Genomic DNA, 25,436 nt, shown 5'->3' with positions numbered 1-25,436 from the left:
GTTTTGAAATAGATATGTTTTCTGGTTTCAGTTAAATGTTCTATTACTTGCATCAATAGGAAATTTGTTTAGCCAAAGTTTGTGATAAATCAGGTGTCAGGTGCTTGTTTTTGCAGGTATGATTATTCTGGGTATGGTCAGTCTACTGGCAAGGTGAGACTTGTAATAAATACCCACTCATTGTTCTAATTATCAGGATGATATCTGACAGGTTTAAAATTTTAAAAGTGATATTCCATTGTTCTTGTTCTGATATAATTTTACCTTTCTTTGTGTTCTGTAATAGCCAAGTGAGCACAACACTTATGCTGATATTGAAGCGGCCTACAAATGTCTTGAAGAGCAATATGGAGCAAAAGAGGAGGATATTATTTTGTATGGCCAGTCTGTTGGAAGTGGTCCGACTTTGGACTTAGCAGCACGGTTGCCTCGTCTGAGAGCAGTTGTCCTCCACAGCCCGATACTCTCTGGCTTACGTGTTATGTACCCAGTAAAACGAACCTACTGGTTTGATATCTACAAGGTATTGATTGTTTTATATTCTCTCCACTCAAATTGTTATGCTAAGTCAGTGCGTATTTACCTGATGCTAGGTATGTCACTGAGCAGATACTTGTGCCATTCTCATGTGCAGAATATTGATAAAATCTCTCTTGTGAACTGTCCTGTGCTCATCATGCATGTGAGTTATCTTATTCCGTTTTTTTTAATCTACATTGAAAATCCTAGATGATTACAACATCCCCAAGATATGATGATTATTCTAGTGGCTGATGATCTCCTCAAAGTCTTTCATTTTCTTTGATGTTTTATTTATTTTCAGGCTACCTCCATAAATATTTTTGTGGAAGTTCAAGCTTGATTTTTTTCCTTTTTTTTGATCAGTAAAAGGCTTGTGCCAATATTTTATTTATATTTTTAAAGATTACACTGTTTTTACCCTGTTCAGTGTGCAAACACTGGGGGAAAAGAATGGGGAAGAAAACCCCCAGTGTTGCCTGAGACAATAACATCCCGTCTACATAATAATACATTTGCCTCTGATTCTTAACAGAGGATTTTGGGAGGGTATACCCTCCTGTATGTATGCGTCAAATTTAGCACATTTTACATAATTTCATTATTACAAGGTTTTGAGAAGGCATACCTTCTCTTACATTTGTTCATGTCTTTTTTGTAATTACATTTTGATTGTAGAGGTATTATGTTAGCTTAGGGATTTGTTTTCTCTTTTCACTGCTGTATTTCCTTTGAGTGTCTTTCATATGTCCATTGTTGATATCCAATTTCATTATATTGATCCTTCAAAATTGGTGGATCATATCTCAATATTTCAAACCTTTGAGCCTGTATTGTTGTAATTATTATCATGGATAAGGACTTCATACCCTGCCCCTTTACCTCTAGTGGTCTATTATCTTTGATATTTGCACCTGTTATTGAATTTGAGAAATACCTGCATATACTCATTCTTGGCCAAGATTGTTGTTAGATCAATGTTATATTCTGTCCACAACTATGTCTATTCATCCCATTTCTCTTTATTTTAATCTGAATTGTTAAAAGGACTAGTAAAAGGTTTATTTCATCAATAATTAGGAGAATGCTCAAAGCTAATTTTGTTAAGGAAGAAAATAAATGATTTTGAAGATAACTGAAGATCAACCAAATTGAGAAATTAAAAGGGTAGGACTGATGCTATGGATGAAAGTACTAAAAAGCACTGAAACCAATCAGGCAAAGATAACAGAAAATAAGAGGGGGACAAGGAAGAAAGGAAACAACATGCGCAAACAAGAAAGGCAAGGAAGAAGAGATGAGAAGCAAAAATCTTGAAGAAGGATACTTCCCCCATCTTGTTGTAACCATCGATCTCCACTCTTGGGTACAATAACAAAAGAGGAGACTATATTAGAACAAGAAGGAACAAAACAGAGAGAGAATAGGGAAGAAGGATGCAGAAGGGAAAGCGTCAAAGCAAAGAAGAACCAAAGAAAATAGGAAGAAGGATAAAAAGAGAAACTAAGAGGAAGAGACTGGAATAGGAAAACGAGACCAAAAACACAAAAGAGTAGAAGAGAAGTTATCTGGGGACGTGGTAAAGTTCGGAAGCCTTTAAGGCTTTCGAACATACTATATCAACCAAATAACCATACTTTTAAAGGAAAAAGTAGCACAGGATAAAGGAAAAAAGCCTAATTTATGAAGGAGCTAAAAGCTCAAGATCAGCTAAATCTGACAAAGAAAGACAAAAGAGAACAGTTGGTAGAGAAATCTGTCAGAGAATCAGAAAAGAGGACAGAGAAACAGACACCAAAAGTAGAAGTAGATAATGTTATCAACCAGTGATTAGAAAATCGGAATTAACATTGAGCATTACTAGATCTATCTTCAGTGATTGATATTTAGCTGAAAAACTCTAGCTGATTAACCGATATGAGGTTATATTGTTCTAATACTGTTAATTATGAATGCATTTTAATTCAAGAAAATTGATTAAATGATAAATAGTGATTCTAAAGAAAGCAGAAAGTGACTTCAGATTGAAACCACAGGGCTAGATGCTCAGCATGTTTGTAGAGTTCAAATGAGCTTATTGTTTGCCCAGACCGAAGTTTTTATATAATGCTTATTGTAAGACTAAAATATACTTTTGAGAATGATGACAATCTGGCTTAAATTGCAAGTTGTGATCCGAGTGTTCAAAAATAAGACCTTCTTGAGGTTTGGTGTATTTTAACTGTGAATCTCCTATTCTTCTCAATGGATAGATATTTGCTAATGCTCTTACTATATTTTTCATAATGCCCTGTTGAAACTTAATTGAATATCTGTCTTTTACAGCTTATACAATTCCTTTGTTGAATAAATTTTAATCTTTAAGAAGCTATGAAGAAGTATGTATTGCATCTTTATTAAAATATAGATACTTATTCTTAGTAATTTAGAAGGGTGAGGAAGGCAATGAAAATATTATAGCTCAGATTATGAGATGCCCCTGTCTCCTTTGTTTTGTCTATTAGTATGGATTGCCCTCGAGTCGATTAACATATTGTTCCCCTTTTTTAAATGCTAAAATGCATTATGTGAGCCTTTACCATTTCTATTTAAGATAACTTGAGGAGAGATTCATTCATAACATGCATTTTGGTTGTTCTCCATTCATTTTCCTGAGTATATCTACTGCTTTAATAAACAAAAATTGCTGTAAAACTGTACAGAAGAAAATTGACATTTAATTCTTAAGGGTTCGTGTATTTATTTTGATTAACTAGTTTACAATGTTCTGTTACGATTCTTCCAAAAATGTCTTCTGACATATTTCAGAATCAAGAGCTCATTCAACAAATTAGAAACAAAACAGGGTATTAGCTTATCTGTCTTACTGACCTTCCCAAACTATATATCAAAATCAGGATTCCCCATATTACTAAGATCAACATATTTACAGACCTATAGCCCCTGCCGACAAAAGTTAGGACCTATCATATCTTATGACCAGTCTAATTCTTGTTAGCTAGGTATTTTGTAGTGTTTCTAATAACTTAAGCTTTTAAAAGAATATTTTCCCCCTCCACACCTTTGTTTGCAAGATTATCAGCTTCTTTATTCCCTTCTTAGTATATGCGCCTTATAATGATCTCTTCGAATTTATCCATTATCGATATTGAATATTCAAGTTTAGAGTTTAAGATTCACTTGGGGGTGCTCCTTTTTCTAAGTGCATTTAAAATAATTTGTGAGTCACTGCCAATGATCAGTTTCCTTATACCTATTTCTTTGCTCAGGATTAATCCTACAATTAGAGCCTCTAACTCCGCTAGATTATTTGACATAACTTCGAGTGGTTTAGCTCGTTTTAATAAGCATAAGCCTTCATCTGCTTGAGGAGTGCATCCTAGGCCTATCGGTCCTGGGTTGCTTTTGGAAGCCTAGTCAAAGTTTAACTTGAACCAACCTGTAAGGGGAGTTTACCATTTACATTCAGCCCTGGCTAGTTTATTTGGTTTTGAATATATAAATGGCGGGGATCAAATTAAGTTGTACCATTTCTTCCCTTCTGCACCCTAGTCAGAAAAGGAACCTTCTTCCTTTTAGGTGTTTCTAAGATTATTATTTGCCACTTCTATAATGCATGATTCTACTTTATTTAAGAAGGAACTTAATTTCATTTTTTCATTACAAAATATTCTCTTGTTTCTCTCTTTCCATAATTCCCATAAGAGTATGGATGGTGATATCCTCCATAAATTGCTATATACCTTCGAGTTGTCATGTTTAGGCCAGCTTTCAAAGTTAGTAATGAGTGTGTCAGGAAAGGCTGATTGCCAATTTTAGTTGTTGACATAACCAGTTCCAACAATTTCTAGTGTAAGGGCAGTTAAATAATAACTTAATAAGTGATTAACTGTCTTAGAGTGATTCTCGCATGATGGACATCTTGATGGGCACTCAAAGCCCATCTTGGTAAATCTGTTTGTTTGTGAGGATTCTATTTTGTAAGGCTGCCCAGAGGAAAATGCCTGCTTTTGGTAGACTTGCTGGATCCCAGCATAGATTGAGGGGAATATCAATCTTGTCCCATTGTTGGGAATTTACTATCTTAGCATATCCTATTTTAAGCTTATAGTTTCTATCCTTTGAGGCTCCACATATTAATTTGTCTAGCCTTTCATTATGATTGACTTGTCTTTTGTTCAGAAATTGTTCAAAGGAATATTTCTCCAAAGGTGATAATGGTGCATTTTCAAGGGATTTCCATAAATAGCCTCCATATCGATTGTTGTTGATTTTTATCTTGTAATCACTAACTCTCTCACCAAAGGTTTTTGAGAATATTTTTGATGTTTTATGGGAGATTTAATTTATTAGGTGCAGGGTTCCCATCCCATGTGAGGTTGTTAATTATTAGTGGACGACAACTCATCATGAAATTCCAAGTTCTAGATCCTTTTGGCAGGTTTTTGGTTCGAACAAAGTAATAGGATTGGTATTGTTCAAATACTTGGGATTCATATGATTTTCGCCCATTTGCTATTGTGTTCTTCACACATTCTTCAAATAAGTTTAGCTCCTAGAGCCTCATTTTGCTAGCTCCAGTTTGTTATCCCTAGGCCTCCACATTCTTTAGGTCTAAAAATGTTGTCCCATCTGATCAAAGCTCGTTTCTTCTTTTATGAAGTATCTTGCAAAAATAAGTTTTTTAGCTTACTATCTAGCTTCTTTTTAACACCTTTGGGTAATGGCATACATGAGATATGGTACGTTGGGATGGCTGACAAAACTGCTTTAATCATCGTTGTTTTACCTTCTTTTGTTATCCATTTTGCCTTCCAACTTTCCATTTTCTTCTCTATCTTTTCAGATATCAGTGTCTTCTCTAATGCCTTTATCTATATGTATTCCATGATATTTACATTGAAAGGTTCCTTTTTTATACCCTGTTATATTACAAATGTTTCTTTCTATTGTGGCGTTTGTATTAATTGTATGAAGTTTAGTTGGAATGACTTCTATATTCATATCTCCCACTAATACTGGGGTGATTTCAATTCTTAATTTTGGATTTTCTATGTTTAACTCTTCTTGAAATGCAGTTGAATCTTCATTACTTCACTCTCCTTTTGATACTATTTCCTTATTCAACCTCAAGCTTTTTTCCATTGTGGGTCCCTTCTCGTTATGGTGCTTGCTGTGATCCTCTTTCAACAATTTGATTTGATCACATCTGTCGTTATATACTAACATAGTTTCTCTAATTAATTTGCTGTGTTTTCTTATATTTTTTTGATTTCTGATGCATGTGATTTCTGATCTGAACAAATTTTCACAATGCTCCAACTTCTTTATCTTTCCTTGCAGTGTTGTTTTTTCTAAAAAATCCTTCACATGATGTGTCATAATTCCTTTATTTTTGTCTAACCTGTCAGATCTAACTTCATGGATCTTCTTGAGATCTATTCTAAGTGGTTGAGGGGTTGTCAACTGAGTTTGGACCGAGTCCTCTATTATTTCCTCTTCCTCAATTTCTTGTTCTAGAATTTGAATCTTACTAGTTAAACACTTCTGCATAACTTCTTGCTTTTCTTGACTTTGAAACCATTATTCTCTTGGTATTGTGGTTGCTGTTCCAAATTTTGATTGCTTATCCCTATATGAAAATTTCCTGTTTAGCTTAGTTGTCTTTGGAACCACCTTATGAAAGCATATTTGCTATTTCTAGAATTTGGATCGAAAAGGATGATTTTTTGAATGTAATCTTGGAATATTACAGTTTGTAAATATATATTGATCTAATAGTCATAATCTTGATTGGGGTCAAAGTTCAAGAATTCGTTTTCATATTAACTAAGATTCTAATATCATTCAAGGTTTGGGAACTATATTCCAATTCTAGGAATTCTCCTAGGGCCCGTTTGGCAACGGGAATACAAGTGGAATAGGCATATGTAAATTTTTCGTTTGGATGCACCAAATTGGAATTGGAATACAAAGTAAAATAGGAATATGTATTCCAATTTTGGCCCAAAAATGGGGGTTTGCAATTCCACCCAAATAGGTGTTATTGGAATACGTATTCTTATTCCAGTTTTTATTATTTTAGAAAACATAAATTTTAGGGTCCGCAAATTCCCCATCAAATATTGGCTGAATCAAACAGAGAACAGGAATACATAGCCCCATTTTCTATTCCAGAATAGCTATTCCTATTCGTGCAACCAAACGGGCCCCTAAGAAATTACCTACTGTTTTGATTACATGGGTGTGAATTAATTCTAATGGGAAATTTTTGATTTCAATCCAAGTAGGTTTGTGTATTTTGCTTACATGCGTACTATCAATGTTAGGGACCCATTCATAAAAACTGACATTGTAACCTTGGAGGAAATAATGAGATTCATGTAACGTTTCATCCCTAGTTTGATTATTATTACAATGTAGATATGCTAAAGTATCAGAGAGAGAGAATACTTACTCGATCCTTGCAGCCTGAAATTAACTATTCTTCCAAAGAAGTTTTGTCTGGTTTTGGGGTATTCCACACAACGAATAGTCCTAGGGTTTTGCACTGGAACTCCCGATCCTCAGAGCTGGGATTGCTTATTATTAGAATGTTTTCCTGCTTGTTTTGGTTCATATTACCCTGTTGGTCTGTTTTCTTTAATTTCTCCTTACTTTCTGATTCTCTAAAACCCTGAATGGTACTGTTCTCTAAGACAAATTCTTCTCTCTTCTTGTGATTATGCAATTTCCAGCTATCTGAATTCTACATCCATCTTTTATTTTCCTTCTGTTTTCTGTAGGTCATCGGTTTAAAAACCCTATTCCCAGAGTATTGTTTGTAATTCTTTGTATCTAATTCTGTTGGATGGGACATCTTCTCCTGCAAATCCGCTTCTGGACCTTTGAAAACCCTTGATATTTGTTTTGTTCCTAATGGAATTTGGTTAGCTTCTTAAATTTTATCTTTAGCATCTTCGGCTGTTGTGGGTAATCATTTTTGGGCATCTTTCTTTCAGATTGTAGTTTGCCTTTTTCGCAATGCAGAGCGCCATTCATAATTCCTTTTAAGTAAACTTATAATTTTTCTTAATAGTTTTATTAGTATTGATCCTATCCTTATTTATGAAGTACTGAAAGAAATTAATTTTGTCTCAAGAAAATTTCAGCTAGAATTTATATTTCTCCATGTACATGATATGAGCGGTTGATTATCGTTTATAACAAGCATTACATACATATATGTTGTTTTAGAACTTAAAACATGGGATACCATACAATGGAGAATATTGTGATTGGAAAGTTTCTTTTATTAGTTAGATCATCTATCCTTTGTATTAATATTATCTTACAAAGAAATCAGCTTGGTATTTGAAAGCTGTCAATGTATCTGCAGCCATTTAAGTTGAAATCCTTCCACTTTCGCAACTTTCTGACATTTCCTGCAGGTGTATATTTCTGCCTGAAAAGCTCTAAACAAATCTCCCCCCTCACATAATTGCCCTGGTAGGCTACATGTTACAAAAAACTTACAATAGGATATACTACCTACATCAGTAATTATGTAATTTGCCTTTTTTGTGATAACCCTAAGTCTTGCCCTAAAATCACAAACTTTATCAAAATATGAAATTTTATATAGTAAGATAAATTCTGATTTATTTTTTAATTTGTTTAAAAATAAGTAGTTATCCAATAAATTATCGAAATAGTTTACCATAGCGTTATATAGCATTATAAATAAAAATTTCATCATATAGATCATATAACTAAATTCTGAAATGTATATGTTTATCAAGTTTGATTCAATAAAATATAATATAATTATATTTAATTTAATTTAATATACCAGTTTCTTAAAATAAAAATAGGCAACTAATAAAACGTAATATTTAAATTTTTTTATAGTTGTTTTTAATATACCTTTTTAAAATTTATGATAATTGAAAATTTAACTTATCAGCATTTCAATACAATTTAATTTGTAACTCACAAAATTTAAAGCATATCGAGTGCTTCAAGACAATCCTAAGAAAAATTCAAACAAAAACAAATCACAGTAAAAGTTGAACAGGGAAAGAATGCGGCGGAGGAAAGATTGCAGGAGAAGTTTTTATTGATTTGAGAATGAAGAGTTTGCTAGCCACAGAAAGCACTCTCCTCTCTCAGTGTGTCTCTTAAGTGTGTCTTATGGACGAGCTGTAGAAAATGACGGAAATAAAAGACACAGAATATTATTTTTTCACCCAGCAGTAGAACTTAGTGAGTGCTCACATTGACTTGCAAGCAAGAATATTTTTTAATCGCCCAAAGTGATTTGTGTGATCAATAGGGATAGAGAACTATATTTTATTTAAAAAGCAAGCATTTAAATACTGTTCAAAATCCTAAAAAACACTTAATTTAACATATTTTACAGTATGAATAATTGACCGAACTTTACCAAATTCTGCAGAAATATTTGAAATTTGGTAAAATTTGAGTTTCATCCATGGAATATATATATATATAGAAATTTTTTAGTAGGGTTAATAATCACAGATTCTCATCATAAATCATTAGATAGTTCATGTCACACGTTCATTTTTTAATATTGTAATATATCCCCTCTTTGAAATGGATTTAATTATATTTAATAATAAAAATATAAAAACATAAAAATAAATAATAATTAAGTATAATATATTATATGTAAAAGAGTTAATTTAGGAAACTATTTGTCCAAATCATAATTCCTGAAGCTCGAACTTAGCTTGGACTTAGCAAGGCAGACTTGACTCGTGACTCGGCCATGACGCCAATGATTTGGCTACGACTCGACAAAATGAAAAAACCCTTGAAGTTTAGAGATTTAATGATTTCAAACTATTTTCATGCACCCTTTATTGAATATAACTAAAAAATACTATAACATCATCAAATGGAAGCTAAACATACATAAACAAGGAACATGAATGATAAATCCATCACATATTTATATTGTAAATTCTAGCTGAAGTAAATAGAAAACATAGGATCATATGACATAGATATATAGAATTATAGATGTCAAATCAGGAATGTATTTAAGATCCATGAAACTAATGACATCAATGTTCCATGAAACATGTTCGTGTAATTATAAAGTGTGAAGTATAAATAGTAACACTGTAAACAAAAACAAGTCTATATGCTCCAGCTCTTACTTAAGCCTCATCCTTAGCCTCAACCTCATCCTTTGAGTATCCTTGTTTGCCTTCTAAAAAAGGTGTCTAAGGTAGGTCCTAAAGGATTGAGTAGCCATAGCCCCCACCCGTGAGGTTGACTCATGATCAAAATCAACAATGTGTGTGTTATTACGATAATAGTTAAACGTCTATTATTAGTTAATGGTAATCTATTTGTAAATGGTAATCTATTTGTAAACTTGTAAATATTAAAATGTTTCTAATATTTAAGTTAGTTGTAGATGATTGATAGCTAGAATAGAATGTTTCTGTTCTTTACTATCATTTCCTAAGGAAACATCATTCCATTCATTTGTATATATGACCTCTTGGTCTTTGTTAATAATAAGCAAGTATTAACTAATTACTTTGTAATATGGTATTAGAGCCAATATGCTCAAGCTCTTACTTAAGCCTCATCCTTAGCCTTAGCGTCAACCTCATCCTTTAAGTATCCTTGTTTGCCTTCTACAAAGGTGTCTAAGGCAGGTCGTAAAGGACTGAGTAGCCATACCCCCGCTTGTGAGGTTGACTCATGATCAACATCAACAATGTGTGTGTTATTATGATAATAGTTAAACGTCTATTATTAGTTAATGGTAATCCATTTGTAAACTATTGTAAATATTAGAATGTTTCTAATATTTAAGTTAGTTGTAGATGACTGATAGCTAGAATAGAATGTTTCTATTCTTTATGATCATTTCCTAAGGAAACATCGTTCCATTCATTTGTATATATGACCCCTTGGTCTGTGTTAATAATAAGCAAGTATTAACCAATTACTTCGTAATATGGTATCAGAGCCAATACTTATATTTTTTTCGACAAATTTATAATTTCTGTTGAAATTATTTGTTCAAATTTTTCGAAATTAGTTTTGAGATTTTCTCTACAACTCGTAGGGTTTTTGTTCTTGAGAAAATCGTCTAGGGTTTCATAGTGTTTGGCCTTTGTTTGAAATTTGCGCCATTAACCCTCTACTTTGGTCGTTTGTTTGCTTGCTCGAAACATCATCAACAACGATTTTTGTCCATCTGCATTTGAAAAATATGAAGTTCTATTTGGTCCTATTTTGCGATTTCTTTGGGGTAAATCGCGCACATACACAAATCGCCGCAAAGGCCCATTTTTTGGTGTTTTGTTATCTGCAAATCACGTGTTACTCAGTTGTTTTTTGGTCATTTTTTCCAGTGATCTTCTGCTCTACTTGTATCTCTATCCAATGCCATTGTTTTTGGGCAGCAAATCGTGGTTTTTTAGTTGTTATTTTGTTGCAAATCATGCTATTTTTTGCATTCCATTCTTCAAACATGCGCTTTTTACACTCTCTTTGGGGTCGTTTTTGCTTTGCCAAGCCAAAAAAACCTTAGCTTGGCTATTTGCACCCTTAGATCGCATTTTTTTGACCTACCAAACTCCATTTTTTTGCAAATCCGAGCTTTCATGGCTACCGCCTAGGATTTTTTCGAAACCCTAATTTTTGACCTCGAATTTTGTTTGATTAGAGATTCCTGGTGGGTTTTTTAAGAGCTCAACTAGGTTATTGTCCATTTTTTTTGGGTGCCACGATTTTCATGCCTTGATTTTCGAGCCAACAGATCCAACAACTGACAACATATTCTTTTTGGGTTTTTCGAGCTCTCTTTTGGGTCATCCTTCACATTTTTTGGGTCTTCCATTTTTTTGCCAAGCATTTTATCGAGACAACATCACGTCTTTTGGTGTTGATCTAAAGTTCATTGATCTTTGCATACTTCTGCTTCAGCAAGATCGGTAGAAACAACAATTCGATAGCAGTTAACCACACCCCACATACCACAACAAAACAATGTAGTTGAATGTCGGAACAGAACACTCACCGAGATGGCTCGATCCATGCTCGAACATAGACATGTTCGAAGAAGTTCTGGGCAGAAGTAGTTAACACTGCAGTTTATTTGTTCAACTGGTCACTCACCCACAGTGGCAGTCAAAGGTAAAACTTTAGAAGAGGCTTGGTCAGGTCGCAAGACCAGAATTAGTCACCTAAAAGCTTTTGATTCCATAGCTTTTGTTTGGACTCCTGACGTGTCACGCACCAAGTTGGATGGTAAGAGTTAGAAATTCATGCTTGCTGGATACAATAGTTTTCACAAAGCCTACCGCTGATCGACACTAAGACATCTTGGCTCATCTACAGTCGTGATGTAGTCTTTGATGAGCAATGAGGACATTTCATGCTTGTTTCTTGTGTTCCTCATCCAACAGACCAGCCTATAAAGGCTCATGATTTGGGAGTTAGGCTCCTATCAGGTCCACTTGATAGGAGGGCTCCAGTAGCAACTGTAGCTCCAACTATACCAGTGATCCTTGTACAAACACCTCCAACTTCTCCTGCAGGATCTTCGTGATGATGAGCTCATTGATGGGAGAATTGCTCGGAGAAAGAGCAAACCTATAGAGTCTGTTAACTTTGCTCTCATGGCCAACATTCATAGTGTGTTTGATCCTCAAACATATTATGAGGCTAAAGGAATTCCATAGTGGGAACAGGCCATGACATTTGAACACCAAAGCCTATTGAAGAATAATACCTGGGTCCTTTTTGATCTTCCACGAGGGTAGAAACCCATTGGTTGCAAATGAGCTTACAAAATCAAATACAAATTGGATGGTACTTTGGATAAATACAAAGCTTGTTTAGTTGCAAAGGGCTTTTCTTAGCGTTAGGGCATTGATTATGAGGAGACTTTTGCTCCTACTGCAAAGATGAACACCATCAGATTAGTCCTAGCTATGACAACACAATTTGGCTGGAAGGTCCATCAGAGGGACCTCAAGAGTGCTTTCCTGAATGGTGATCTCCACGAAGAGGTCTACATGATGCAACCTTTTGGTTTCAAGGTTGCTGTTAAAGACCGTCAAGTTCTTAGATTGCTCAAAGCTCTCTATGGCTTGTAGCAGGCCCTTCGGGCATGGTACATAAAAATTGATAAGTACCTCTGTGATCAAGGCTTCCAGAGGAGTTCTTCAAACTCAAATTTGTACATCAAGACTACTGACAGTGACATCATCCTTCTGGTCATTTATGCAGATGATTTGATCATAACTGATAGTTCGACATCTTTGATTCAGGGAATCAAATAGAATTTATGCCAGTCTTTTAATATGACTAACCTTGGGTTCATGCATTATTGCCTAGGTTTGGCAATAGTGTTCTGGTATATTCATTTCTCAGTCCAAATATGCCAGGGCTCTGTTAGACAAATTCTGTATGCAGGATTGCAGCTTGCATCTACACCTATGGTGAAATGTCTCAAGTTATCTGCGAAGTTTGATTCTCCTTCCGTTGATGATACTACATATAGGCAACTAGTAGGCAACCTCATCTACCTCTCTGCTACTAGGCCTGATATCATCTTTGCAGTCAACTATATCTCATGCCTTATGACAGATCATTGGTTGGCCGCAAAGTGTGTGCTTCATTATGTGAAGGGCACTTTAGAGTATGGACTTCTGTACTCTCAAAGTTCTAATCCTAGACTCAGTGGGTTCACAGATTCAGATCGATCAAAAGTCAACTTTTGGATATGAGTTCAGTCTGGGATCCATTGCAGTCACATGGAGCAGTAAGAAGCAGTAGGCAGTTTCTCTCTCCTTTACAGAGGCCAAATACAAAGGCGGGATGTGAAGCTGTTGGCTTTTTTGGACGCTTGGGGATATGCAGATGTCACCAGCAGGATCGATTACTCTGTTTGTTGATTATGAAGGTGTTATCAAGTTAGCCCAAAATCCAATCTTCCATGAATGAACCAAGCATGTGGATGTTCACTGTCGCTACATACGACAACTGGTTGAAGACAAAACAATAGATTGACAGTATGTTCCTACTACAGATCAGATTGCAAACATTCTCACCAAGCCTCTTGGTCTTGATAAGTTTGTCAAATTCAGAGGACAGCGTGGTGTTGTTGATAGATTAATCATTATGGGAGGGTATTATGATAATAGATAAACATCTATTATTAGTTAATGGGAATCTAATTGTAATCTGTTGTAAATATTAGAATGTTTCTAATATTTAAGTTAATTGTAGATAATTGGTAGTTAGAATAGAATGTTTCTATTCTTTACGATCGTTTCCTAAGGAAACATCGTTCCATTCATTTGTATATAATGACCTCTTGGTCTCTGTTAATAATAAGAAAGTATTTACCAATTACTTCGTAATATGTGCGCGCGCGCGCGAAAGTGTGATCTATCCTCCTCTGCCATATCCATATCCATAGTCTTAGCCTCTATATTTGCCTGGTCAACCTAGTCATGGTCCACCTCACTGAAGATTGGATCAATGGCTTAAGTGAGCCACTCTAACTTTGGATTGTTCTCTAGAGTGACTAGAGAGGAGTCGATGTCCAAAATTTGTTTGTTCCTAAGAACAAAGACAAGATCGTTCAACCTCTCCATCGACAATCTATTTGACCTCTTCGAGTAGATGTGCTCACTCACATCCATAAGCGTTGCTTGGCTGACTCAAAATAAGAATGACAATTTTTAGAAGATTTGGGTTGAGGGCCCAAACATTTGCCATCAGCTATCTGAAATAAGGAAAAGAAGAAAATTAGTCTTATTAAGAAGTACAATTTTAAGGCTAAATTACAAAATTAATAATTAAAATGCTTAACTTATAAAGTTATATGCGATAAACATAAGAATATATTCTTTTGTAGTTGTAATTTTGTTTGAGCATCCGTGCACATCTTGCTAGAGAAAATCACCCCTTCTTGATTATTATATCTATCCAGCTCAATGGTTGTTTGAGGCTGTGCCATCACTACACATCTTCTGCATTAGTGTATAGGCTAGTGAGAACTGCCTCATTTGCCTTGAAGTTAGGACGAAATGAAATGTCAGATTAAGGTAAGAAGCTGCTGCATGGATGGCCTTGTGAAGCTAGTTTTGCCATCTCTTATCAATGATCTCCCAAATGGGGCCATACTTTGCATATTTGGATCATATGGTCTCATTGGCTCTATTCATGTTGTCATATATGTAACCCATAGTGTAATAACCCCAACAGGTTATAGCTTCTTCAAACACCCAAAAATCTTTATATTTCAGTGGTTTGACATTTCGTCAAACACTTTGCAAGCAAGCTCTGATACCACTGTAATGACCTTCCTCAAATCTGCTCTCAAAAAAATGCTGATGAAAGCTCAAGGAATTTCATCAAACAATTCACATGCAAGGGACGTATGACTGATATAGTATTTCAGCTAGCTTTAAATGACTCTTTTTTAATTTGCATCAATGAGAATCTTGTGCTAGAAGACTCCAAATGGACTACACAATGGCCTAACATGAGTGTGCTACTAATTTTGACAATATTCAGTGCATATATATGCTCTAAGCATGAGAAATGAACACCTACAACCAACTGGCATTTTTACAAACAGTTGGTGTGAAAACTAACTAGCTGATAAATAATGATATTGAATTGCTTAAATGACACCAGCAACTATTATCTTCTTAATTTGCAAATGAAATTTCTAATACAATGCTCATGAAATATGGCCAAGATTTTTGGCATTTACATGGATTACAAAATGATAATGCTGGTATAATGCACACTTACAGCTGAAACCTATAACATCCTAGAAAAACAATACTAATAAAGGAACCTGGTTGTAGATGGCTGTAATAATTTTCTTCAATGCTGCCCCTTCTGCTTTGCTTTTCCGATTTGCTTTTTCGGTTCCGCTTTTTCGGACTGCTTTTTTGGTTCCGCTTTTTCGGACTGCTTTTTCGGTTATGCTTTTTCGGACTGCTTTTTCGTATATGCTTTTTTCAGACTGCTACCCTGTTGAATCTCAAGACCATATCTTTCAATGGCGTCAAGATTTCCAGCTTGAAGGGATTTCGTCTTTCAAACTATTGAAACATAATCTTCAGAAAATTTTCCAATTTCTTTGATATTTCCAAGCATACTTAAAAGAAGTTCTTCCCTTTCTTTTATAGTGTTCTCACAAGAGCTCAATCTTTCGTTTTCTCAATGTGGGATAAAACATCACTCCCTTTATGTAACTTATGTCTCCAATGTTATAAAACTAAGTTACACGGGTACCCCTCCCCCCCCTCCGAACCTCGAACTGGTTCGAACAGGTTCGAGATTCGGGTCTGGTTCGACCACGGTTCACCCAGGGTTCGGTTTTCGAATCCTGGTTCGAACCCGGGCGGACCAGGCTGGGAAAATCGAACCAGGTTCGAACCCAGCCAAGAACCCGCCCACAGACGCGAAATTAAAGTTATTTATTTGCATTTTAAAATAATTTTTGGGGTCCACGTACCCTAAAAGGTGTTATGAATTGGTTTTTTGCTCTCTCATAGTCATTTGTTGTTTCTAAATAGGTTGTTTTGCCTTGAAGGAGAGCACATAAGTTTTTGAGCAAGCATCCGGTTGTGCAAGGAGGAGTTTGAAGATTGACTTGTTGGTGTTTTTGAAGTGTTTGTGCATCATTTATACACATTTGCAAACTTGCAATGGCTGGAAAAGGACCAAGAGGTAAGATCTTATTCCATTTACTATTGTTTTGTTCTAGTTTTTCCATTTTTTTTCATTTCTCTTTCAATCTTCATATGTTCTAAGTTCTTGAATCTTTTCCATTATTTCAAAATTCGTCATTTTCTTGCATATAGATTATGAACATATATCTAATTAGTAATTTATTGCCATAGGGAAAGGTTCGAAAGTAATGTCATCTACCTCTTCATCAATAGGCAACACCGAACAAAGAATGGAAACCAACTCTGATTCTCCTCTATGGAAGTATGTAGACATTATAAAACCCATTCCAGGAGGTGGTGCATTCCGTTGGAGATGTCGAGGATGTGATGTAGAAAGAAATAGTTCTTATTATCGTGTGGTAGGCCATCTATGTGGTTATACTGGAAGAGGAGTCAAGAAATGCCTTGGCAAAAATGGTGTCCCTATACCAAATCACACCGTGTTAAAATATATTGAAGAGCATGAGGCAGCAGAAGAGAGAGAAGGACACAGGGCAATAGAACTCGGTAGTAGTAGCAATAAAAGTAAAAAAGCTAAGGGAATGCAGCCCCCCTCAGATGTTATTGTACAAGACCATCCCTTCTTCAATACTACAATGGACACTGACACTGAATCTGTCCCCATTGTACACAAAAGAAAGGGGCCAATAGAAACTTCTTTTCAAAACAAGGCTCGGGATATTGCTGACATTAAGGTGGGAAGATGCCTCTATGCAAATGGGTTGTCTTTTAATGTTGTCCGCTCTCCATTTTGGAAGGACATGTTGAGGGGTGCCAATGAAGCTCCAAAAGGGTATTGTGGCCCCGGTTATGAGAAAGTGCGCACCACCTTGTTGGATGATGAGGTCCAACGGATTGAAAGTCAATTGAAGCCCATAAGGGACTCATGTGTTGAGACAGGGGTGACAATTGTTTCAGATGGCTGGAAGGATTCTAGGAACCGTCCCTTGATCAATGTCCTTGCGGTGTCCCCTAAAGGGGCAATGTTTCTGAAAGCGGTGGATTGTGAGGGCAAAGTAAAAGATGGGCCATTTATTGCTGATATCTTAATTGAGGCCATTGAACAAGTGGGTGCAAGAAACGTTGTCCAAGTCATAACGGACAACGCAAAGAATTGTAGAGCAGCAGGTTTGTTGGTTGAATCACGATATCCACATATCTTTTGGACACCTTGTGCAGTCCATTCACTCAATCTTATGCTACAAAAGATTGGGAACCAAATTGAGTGGATCAAAATAGTGTATGAAGAGGCTGAGGACATACAAATGTTTGTCACAAACCACCACATGACTCAATCTCTTTTCAGGAACTACTCAAAATTGGAGCTATTGAAGGTAAATGAACTTGAACTCAAATTAGTAATTTAATTTTTAATATTTGACAATTTCTGATTTTTCATATTTTACTTGTGCAATTGCCAATGTGTATACTTTTCTTAGTTTTTTAAAATATGTATCTAATAGTTGTTTTTTGCTCTAATTTATGTCACAGGTTGCTGAGACCCGTTTTGCATCACATATAATCGTCTTAAGACGACTTGTGCAAGTGAAAGATGCACTTCAAGGTATGGTAATCAGCAACAATTGGGGTGTATGGAAGCAAAAGAACACTGAAAGGGCAAACAAAATAAAGGATAGGCTATTGGCTGACTCATGGTGGGAACGTGTGGAATATCTCCGTAAGATCGCCGAGCCCATTATGAGCATGCTTAGGTACACTGACATGGATAGGCCTTGCCTTGGAGAGATCTATGATGGCATAGACTCAATGATTGAGAAGATCAGGCAAGTTATAAATGAGCAGGAGCAAGATCCGCAAGAGACCTTTTTCAAACAAGTGCAAAAAATTATTGATGAAAGATGGAACAAAATGACCACTCCATTACATTTGCTTGCCTATGCCTTGACCCCCAAATACTATAGCTCACAATATTGTGATCTACCAGGAAGGTTGCCACCATACAAAGATATGGAAGTGTCTGACGGGTACTAGGCAACATTTAGAAGAATATTTCCGGATGATGATATAAGAGATGTAATCATGGATGAGTTCATAGCATTTGTCAATGCTACAGGTCTAAGTAATGATGCTCTTCGTCATCGGTTCAAGAAGCATGCTCATGGTTGGTGGTACCTCCATGGCCAAAAATTCCGAACATTGCAGCCCCTTGCAATCAAAGTTATATTACAAGTAAGTTTTATTTTTTTAAAAATTAGCTCACTTTATCTTCAAAAGAATTTTTTAATAAGATTGAATTAATTCCTTTTTAATTGCCTACCCTATGTTGTCTTTATAGGTTGCTAGTTCTTCTGCATCAGAAAGAAATTGGAGCACCTATTCTTTCATCCACTCGCTGAAGCGCAATAGGTTGCAATAAAAAAAAGCCGAGAACCTAGTATTTGTGCATAACAACTTGCGCCTTCTTTCACACAAGAGTCAAGAATACAAAGAAGGGGAGACAAAGAAGTGGGATGTAGATGCAGAGATTGCGGACTTGGATGCTTCCACTGCTGCGCTTACAATTGATGATTTTGATAACTTTGATGCCAATACCATTGTTGATTCTGCTGCTGATCCCATTGGCCTTGGTGCAAGTAATAGCGTAGGCGAAGAAGGAGGAGATGAAGAAGAAGATGAAGAAGAAGAAGATGAATATGAAGAAGATGAAGATGAAGAATGAAGAACTTAGAACTAGGAATTCAGAATTTTAATAGATTTTCATTCTATTAGTTACTGTTAAACATTGAACGTGAAACAATGACACTTGAACTTGATATTTTAAATGTTTTGAATCTTTCATCTTTGATGTTGAAGTTGATTGAATTATGTTACTATATGATGGTATGCTCACCATGATACATTGAACTTGGTATTGTTTATGCTGTTTTAAAGTTTTAAATGTGTTTATGGTACTATGCTACATTCTAATTTTAACTCATGCTTCATAAAAATGTATATATATATATATATATTTATAATTTTTACATGTTTTTGTACTAACGAACCCAAGCGAACCCAAACCCCTTTCCAAAATTTCGTCGAACCAGCGAACCGGTTCTCGAACCCGAACCCGGAACCGAACCATGAACTGGCAACTTAGTTATAAAATAAAGGGGACTCTTTTAATTTAAATATTTCTCACAAACTATAGTCTATGCATTAATAAAGTTAAATATTTAAATTTAACTTTATAAAATAGCTTTATCAATGCAAAACAAATCTTATCAATGATAAACAAGTCTTTTTGCCAATTTTAAACAATTACCATCGACATACCGCTGCCACTGGATGTCCACCCATGCCCAAGATGACTTACTATAAATAGTATGCCCAAAGTTGCCTCAAAACCCCTCAGAAAGACCTACAACTGAAACTATCTAGGCCAAATGGCCTCTAAGTCCCTTTAATATCCTGGTTAGCCTACGGGACCGTGGGGAACTAGGCTAACAACATCATGCTATGAATGCTAAAAAAGGGGACATTACAGTCCGCCCTTCCCAAAATTGCTTGTCCCCAAGCAATGGTCGAACAACAACCCAATCAATCCACCTGGATCCCAAATGTAGTCATGAACTATACTGCTGTCAATCAGCATAGGCTCTTGCAACAACCTCTGAAAATTAACCAAGAGGAATCCATAATCAAATTGGCGGATACAACTCACCCAAACTCCAAAGTCAGGAACCCATGAGGAACAAGCTCCCGAAATATCAGAACACAAGTAGAGTAGATAACCCAAACTGCCAACATAGTAAATACCATAAACACATCCCACTGGCCTATATGGAATGTACAGTCCAACTCTGCAACAATGGTGACCACTCCCACATGAAATTGCACCAAATACAAAGAATCCACACACTGTACATCTACTGCAGTTAACACAACTCTGTAGATTATCGGCCACTGTCTCATAACCATAACTCCCATGCACCGTTGATGGTGAAAAGACATCACAAGATAAATAGCAAGAAATGGAACCCAAACCAAATCTGCCTGCCATCAACTCCTCAACGCAAGGATCAAATGCTAACTGATGTACATACCCTGCAGTATAATGCTGATAAAAAGAACCAACCCCAGTCAACAGCACACCATGAACAAGTGATATAGCCCACTGTGACTGATCACCAGTTAAGTCAGGAGATGTCATAGCCAAAGGCGTAGAATCAATAACAATAACCGCTGAAGCATCACTCCCAAACTCTTGCTCTAAGTCATGTATTATCAAGCTGTCAACTGTAGAACCTATCGCCATGTCATGCCCATCACAACTCTCATTCCAAGGTGTCAAACCGTCCCGTAAGTAATGACAAGCACTAGGAACCAAAGTACATCTCTGTATCATCATCTCATCAACATGGTCATCAAAGGTAAATTGATGAGCATACCTCACAGTGTAATGCCGATAGAATGCGCCAATCTTAGTCAGTGGCTCAGACTACAATCGATCATTTACCATGTTGGAACTGACTATTACCTCCGAAGACATCACCAAGGGAGTAGTATACTAGCAGGAACCATGCCAACTGCCGGCTCACCAATATCACACATGATCTTTGATACAACATTTCTGGTCTTCGTGCCATCAGTACTAGAGGCCACCACCATGTTAGGCATAATACAACAATCTGCTGCAGCACCCAACTCAACTGATCCTGACTCTAGTGGGAACGAACCCGATATGCCAATGTTAGTATCAAGGATGGATGCATTCCCATCTCCACTATCTTTGACAATCTCGACCATGGACATCCTCGGATCACCAGACACCACAGCTTGTGACTGTACAGAATCTGGTAAAGACTACAGTCGCTCTAACTCCACGGTCACCTTAGCCAAATGAAATTGTGACTCCTCGAAAGCCAACTATGTACTCTCAAGAATCTCAGAAGTCACCTCGAGCTGCTGACTAAGCTCACTCACCTCATCTTCCTTGGCCAATAATGCTTCGTATGCTGTACCCCCCCACTCCATAAGATAATCTTTGTTGGCTACCAATTGCATATAATTCTGTCTCAGAATCCGAATAGCCTCCCATAAAGAGTGGATCTCTGTCAAGGAAAGATAATTGCCTCCCTGCTCATCACTAGTAGGAGAACCCCATCCATAAACTGCTAACAACTGGCGAGCAGCATCAAAATGTTCGTACGCAATAGCAATGTCTCGCTTGCCAACTCTCAGCTGACTAGACAGATGATTGTGCCGATTGGTCGAACTCTTGTACTCTATCCCTGGTACACTGTCCAAAGGAGTAACCTCAGAATAGCTATCATCTGTAATACTCTGATCTTGGGACTCTCTTGTAAACTCTATCATCTTTGAGAAATCATCAACATGTGACTTGACTGTAAAAGAAAACTGAGTCCCTGCTATATGCACTAACCCTCGAATTGAGCTCACCTTAAGACAAAGCTCGTCCACATGTCTCTCAGAACCCTGGAGAGCCAACTGAATACACACCAAGGAATTCCGAGTATCCTCTAGCTCATGAGAAAGTCGGTCAACCTCCCCCTCCTTCTTCTTCAATGCATCTAAATAGATCCCTGCAAGATTAAGGGGATGATCGCGATCTAAAAGTAGGTGTAAGTAACTTACCTTCATTGCCTCCATGCCTTCCTTGATCTGTTGTAAGTCGTCACAAGAAGAACCTGGTGTGACTCCTTTCTGTCTCTCCTGCAGTTGAATCATCCAAATGTGATTCTCAATCAATCCATGCATCCTGTCATGATTAGATAAAGCCGTGACAATATCCTTGTCCCCTGTCTTCAGCTGGCTTGCCAAACCAAGTGAAGAGCCACTAGCCTCTATCTCATGTGAAGAAGCATCCAACTGTGCTTGATACTCATTTTTTGCAAAGTCCCGAATGCTCACTTTCTGATCAACTGTACTATCCTCAAACATGACAGTATCCTCAACTGCTGTAACTTCATCCAGCCCAACTGTACTGGAATCACTATTTGTGTCAATCACGCAATCCGGTGTGCCTATGATATCACCTTCTGATGCAACTGGCTCAACCTGCACAACATCTGAAACCCCTTCTTCTTGTGAAGATGATGCAGGTAAACCATTACTTGAAGATGTGCTAATGTCTCCTTGTATTGAATCAGCATGTCTGTTAAACTCCTCATACAAGTTTCTGCCTGCCATAGGGAAGGTACGATCCTTAGGCCTATCAAAACGTTCAATCAGTCTCTCCGTAAACTCCACATATGAGGTAATGTGTGCATGACCCATAGTGACCATACCATGATGCCACCACTTGTGTGCTAACCCATCCAGGTCAATTGCTGCATACTTAATAGCTTCTTCCTCAGGCATAGGGTTCATTTGAAAGTATGTGTCAAGCTTTTGAACCCAAGCTCTTGCTATAGCCTTCCCCGAGCTATCATAATATGGTAACTGAAGTTTCTCTACTTTCTTCTGTAGCTCATAGCTCTAGTTCTTGTCATGTCCACGTGGCATACGCTTCATCCGCACATCTATATACTCCCTAAAGGTGATTGCAGCAATAAAATCTGGACCTCCGGCTTCCCAATCTCTCCTCAGCTGGTCCTGTATATCAGTGATCTGGGGCTTTGGTACGGGCTGCTCTGGAGCTCTAGGAGGAAATATGGGAATCATAGGCTGCGAACTCATTGTCCTAGTTTGCTGGGGTGCATGACCGAAATTGTTCCCAACTTGTTCGCCTCCATTATGTGCCCCATCCTGATTATTACCATTCTGATTATTTCCTCCACCCACATTAGCATTCAACTCCATTTGACAAGCCATCATCTGCATCATAAGCTCCAATCTTTGACTCTGTTCCTGTGCTTTCTGCTCTGCTAATCGCTGTCCCTGTGCCAAGGTGTCTAATAACTGTAAGAATCTTTCCTTTCCCTGATCTGAACTGATATACATGTTATCAAACATTTTTTTCTCTCTATCCAGCTATTCCAAATAAGACCTCCACAGGATGGAAGGACTTATGGTTCTGATACCACTGTAATAACCCCAACAGGTTATAACTTCTTCAAACACCCAAAAATCTTTATACTTCAGTGGTTTGATATTTCGTCAAACACTTTGCAAGCAAGCTCTGATACCACTGTAATGACCCTTCTCAAATCTGCTCTTAAAAAAATGTTGATGAAAGCTCAAAGAATTTCATCAAATAATTCACATGCAAGGGACGTATGACTGATATAGTATTTCGGCTGGCTTTAAATGACTCTCTTTTAATTTGCATCAATGAGAATTTTGTGCTAGAAGACTCCAAATGGACTACACAATGGCCTAACATGAGTGTGCTACTAATTTTGACAATATTCAGTACATATATATGATCTAAGCATGAGAAATGAACACCTACAACCAACTGGCATTTTTACAAACAGTTGGTGTGCAAACTAACTAGCTGATAAATAATGATATTGAATTGCTTAAATGACACCAACAACTATTATCTTCTTAATTTGCAAATGAAATTTCTAATACAATGCTCATGAAATATGGCCAAGACTTTTGGCATTTACATGGATTACAAAATGATAATGCTGGTATAATGCACACTTACAGCTAAAACCTATAACATCCTAGAAAAACAATACTAATAAAGGAACTTGGTTGTAGATGGCTGTAATAATTTTCTTCAATGCTGCCCCTTCTGCTTTGCTTTTCCGATTTGTTTTTTCGGTTCCGCTTTTTCGGACTGCTTTTTCGTATCTGCTTTTTTCAGACTGCTACCTTGTTGAATCTCAAGACCATATCTTTCAATGGCGTCAAGATTTTCAGCTTGAAGAGATTTCGTCTTTCAAACTATTGAGACATAATCTCCAGAAAATTTTTCAATTTCTTTGATATTTCCAAGCATACTTAAAAGAAGCTCTTCCCTTTCTTTTATAGTGTTCTCACAAGAGCTCAATCTTTCGTTTTCTCAATGTGGGAGAAAACATTACTCCTTTTATATAACTTATGTCTCCAATGTTATAAAATAAAGGGGACTCTTTTAATTTAAATATTTTTCATAAACTATAGTCTATCCATTAATAAAGTTAAATATTTAAATTTAACTTTATAAAATAGCTTTATCAATGCAAAACAAATCTTATCAATAATAAACAAGTGTTTTTGCCGATTTTAAACAATTACCATCAACATACCGCTGCCACTGGATGTCCACCCATGCCCAAGATGACTTACTATAAATAGTATGCCCAAAGTTGCCTCAAAACCCCTCAGAAAGACTTGCAACTGAAACTATCTAGGCCAAATGGCCTCTAAGTCCCTTTAATGTCCTGGTTAGCCTACGGGACCATGGGGAAATACGCTAACGACAACATCATGCTATGAATGCTAAAAAATGAGACATTACACATAGAGGGCTTCTCCCAATTAACAACTCATAGTAAAACTACGAGCAACTCAATAACCTTCGTATAATGTAAAAAAAATAGTTAAGTCGCAAATTAAATAAAAAATAAGCAAATTACAAACTTGCAAAACAAATAAAAATATGCATATAAATTAGAAGTTTAACTAAACTATCAAACGAGTAAATGCTAAATGTTAAATTTTAATAAATTTACTTCCAAATTTCTTGAGAAGGGGTCCAAAAGCCAACCCTATCAAAAATGAAATTTGCCACATCTATCCTTGTAGTAGTAGTAGCAAAGGAAGAGGAAGTCCACTCCACCCCAACAAACATATGCCTCAAATCTCTCCTTGATGTCCACCCCAACAAACATATGCCTCAAATCTCTCCTTGATGTCCACAAGGATTTCAATGTGTGAAAACTTCAGGCAAATCTTGTGATATCAGGACGAGCTAACTCCTTTTGACCAATGTATTGCCTCATTGTGCTAAGGATCAATGCATCATTGTAGACAAACATGCAGATATTCTTGGCCCTTTCAACACATGATTTGACCTAATCAAGCATGCCAATATCCTCCAACATGAGATCAAGGCAATGGGCCACACATGGAGACCACAGAGTTTTGGGGTGCCTCTCCACCAAATTTTTACCTGCAACAATTTTAAATTAATTATAGATGTCTCTCCATCAAATTTTCAAAACTTGAAAAGTTAAAACTTAAAAGTTTACTTGCAGCAACATAACTTACTGTATTATCTTTCACCACTGCACCATATTTTCTTTCCCCACCTCTTCTATGACTTCCTCAATAACTTCACAT

At 36.6% G+C, this 25,436-nt stretch overlaps 1 protein-coding gene across 1 annotated transcript in view; it reads left to right on the top strand.

Moving 5' to 3' along the window:
• LOC149548095 (uncharacterized) overlaps positions 1 to 25,436 on the top strand; it is a 74,465-nt gene that overhangs the window by 11,099 nt on the left and 37,930 nt on the right. The window contains exons 2-4 of the mRNA XM_089792115.1: positions 117 to 153; positions 287 to 523; positions 635 to 682. Coding sequence (XP_089648241.1) covers positions 117 to 153; positions 287 to 523; positions 635 to 682 — 322 coding nt within the window. The remainder of the gene's footprint in view (positions 1 to 116; positions 154 to 286; positions 524 to 634; positions 683 to 25,436) is intronic.

This window comes from Cupressus sempervirens, chromosome 7, assembly GCF_028749045.1.
Source record: "Cupressus sempervirens isolate cs-2001-9-10 chromosome 7, ASM2874904v1, whole genome shotgun sequence".
NCBI lineage: Eukaryota > Viridiplantae > Streptophyta > Pinopsida > Cupressales > Cupressaceae > Cupressus > Cupressus sempervirens.
The sequence above is the reverse complement of the archived record's forward strand: the minus strand, read 5'-3'. Positions and strand labels throughout refer to the sequence as shown.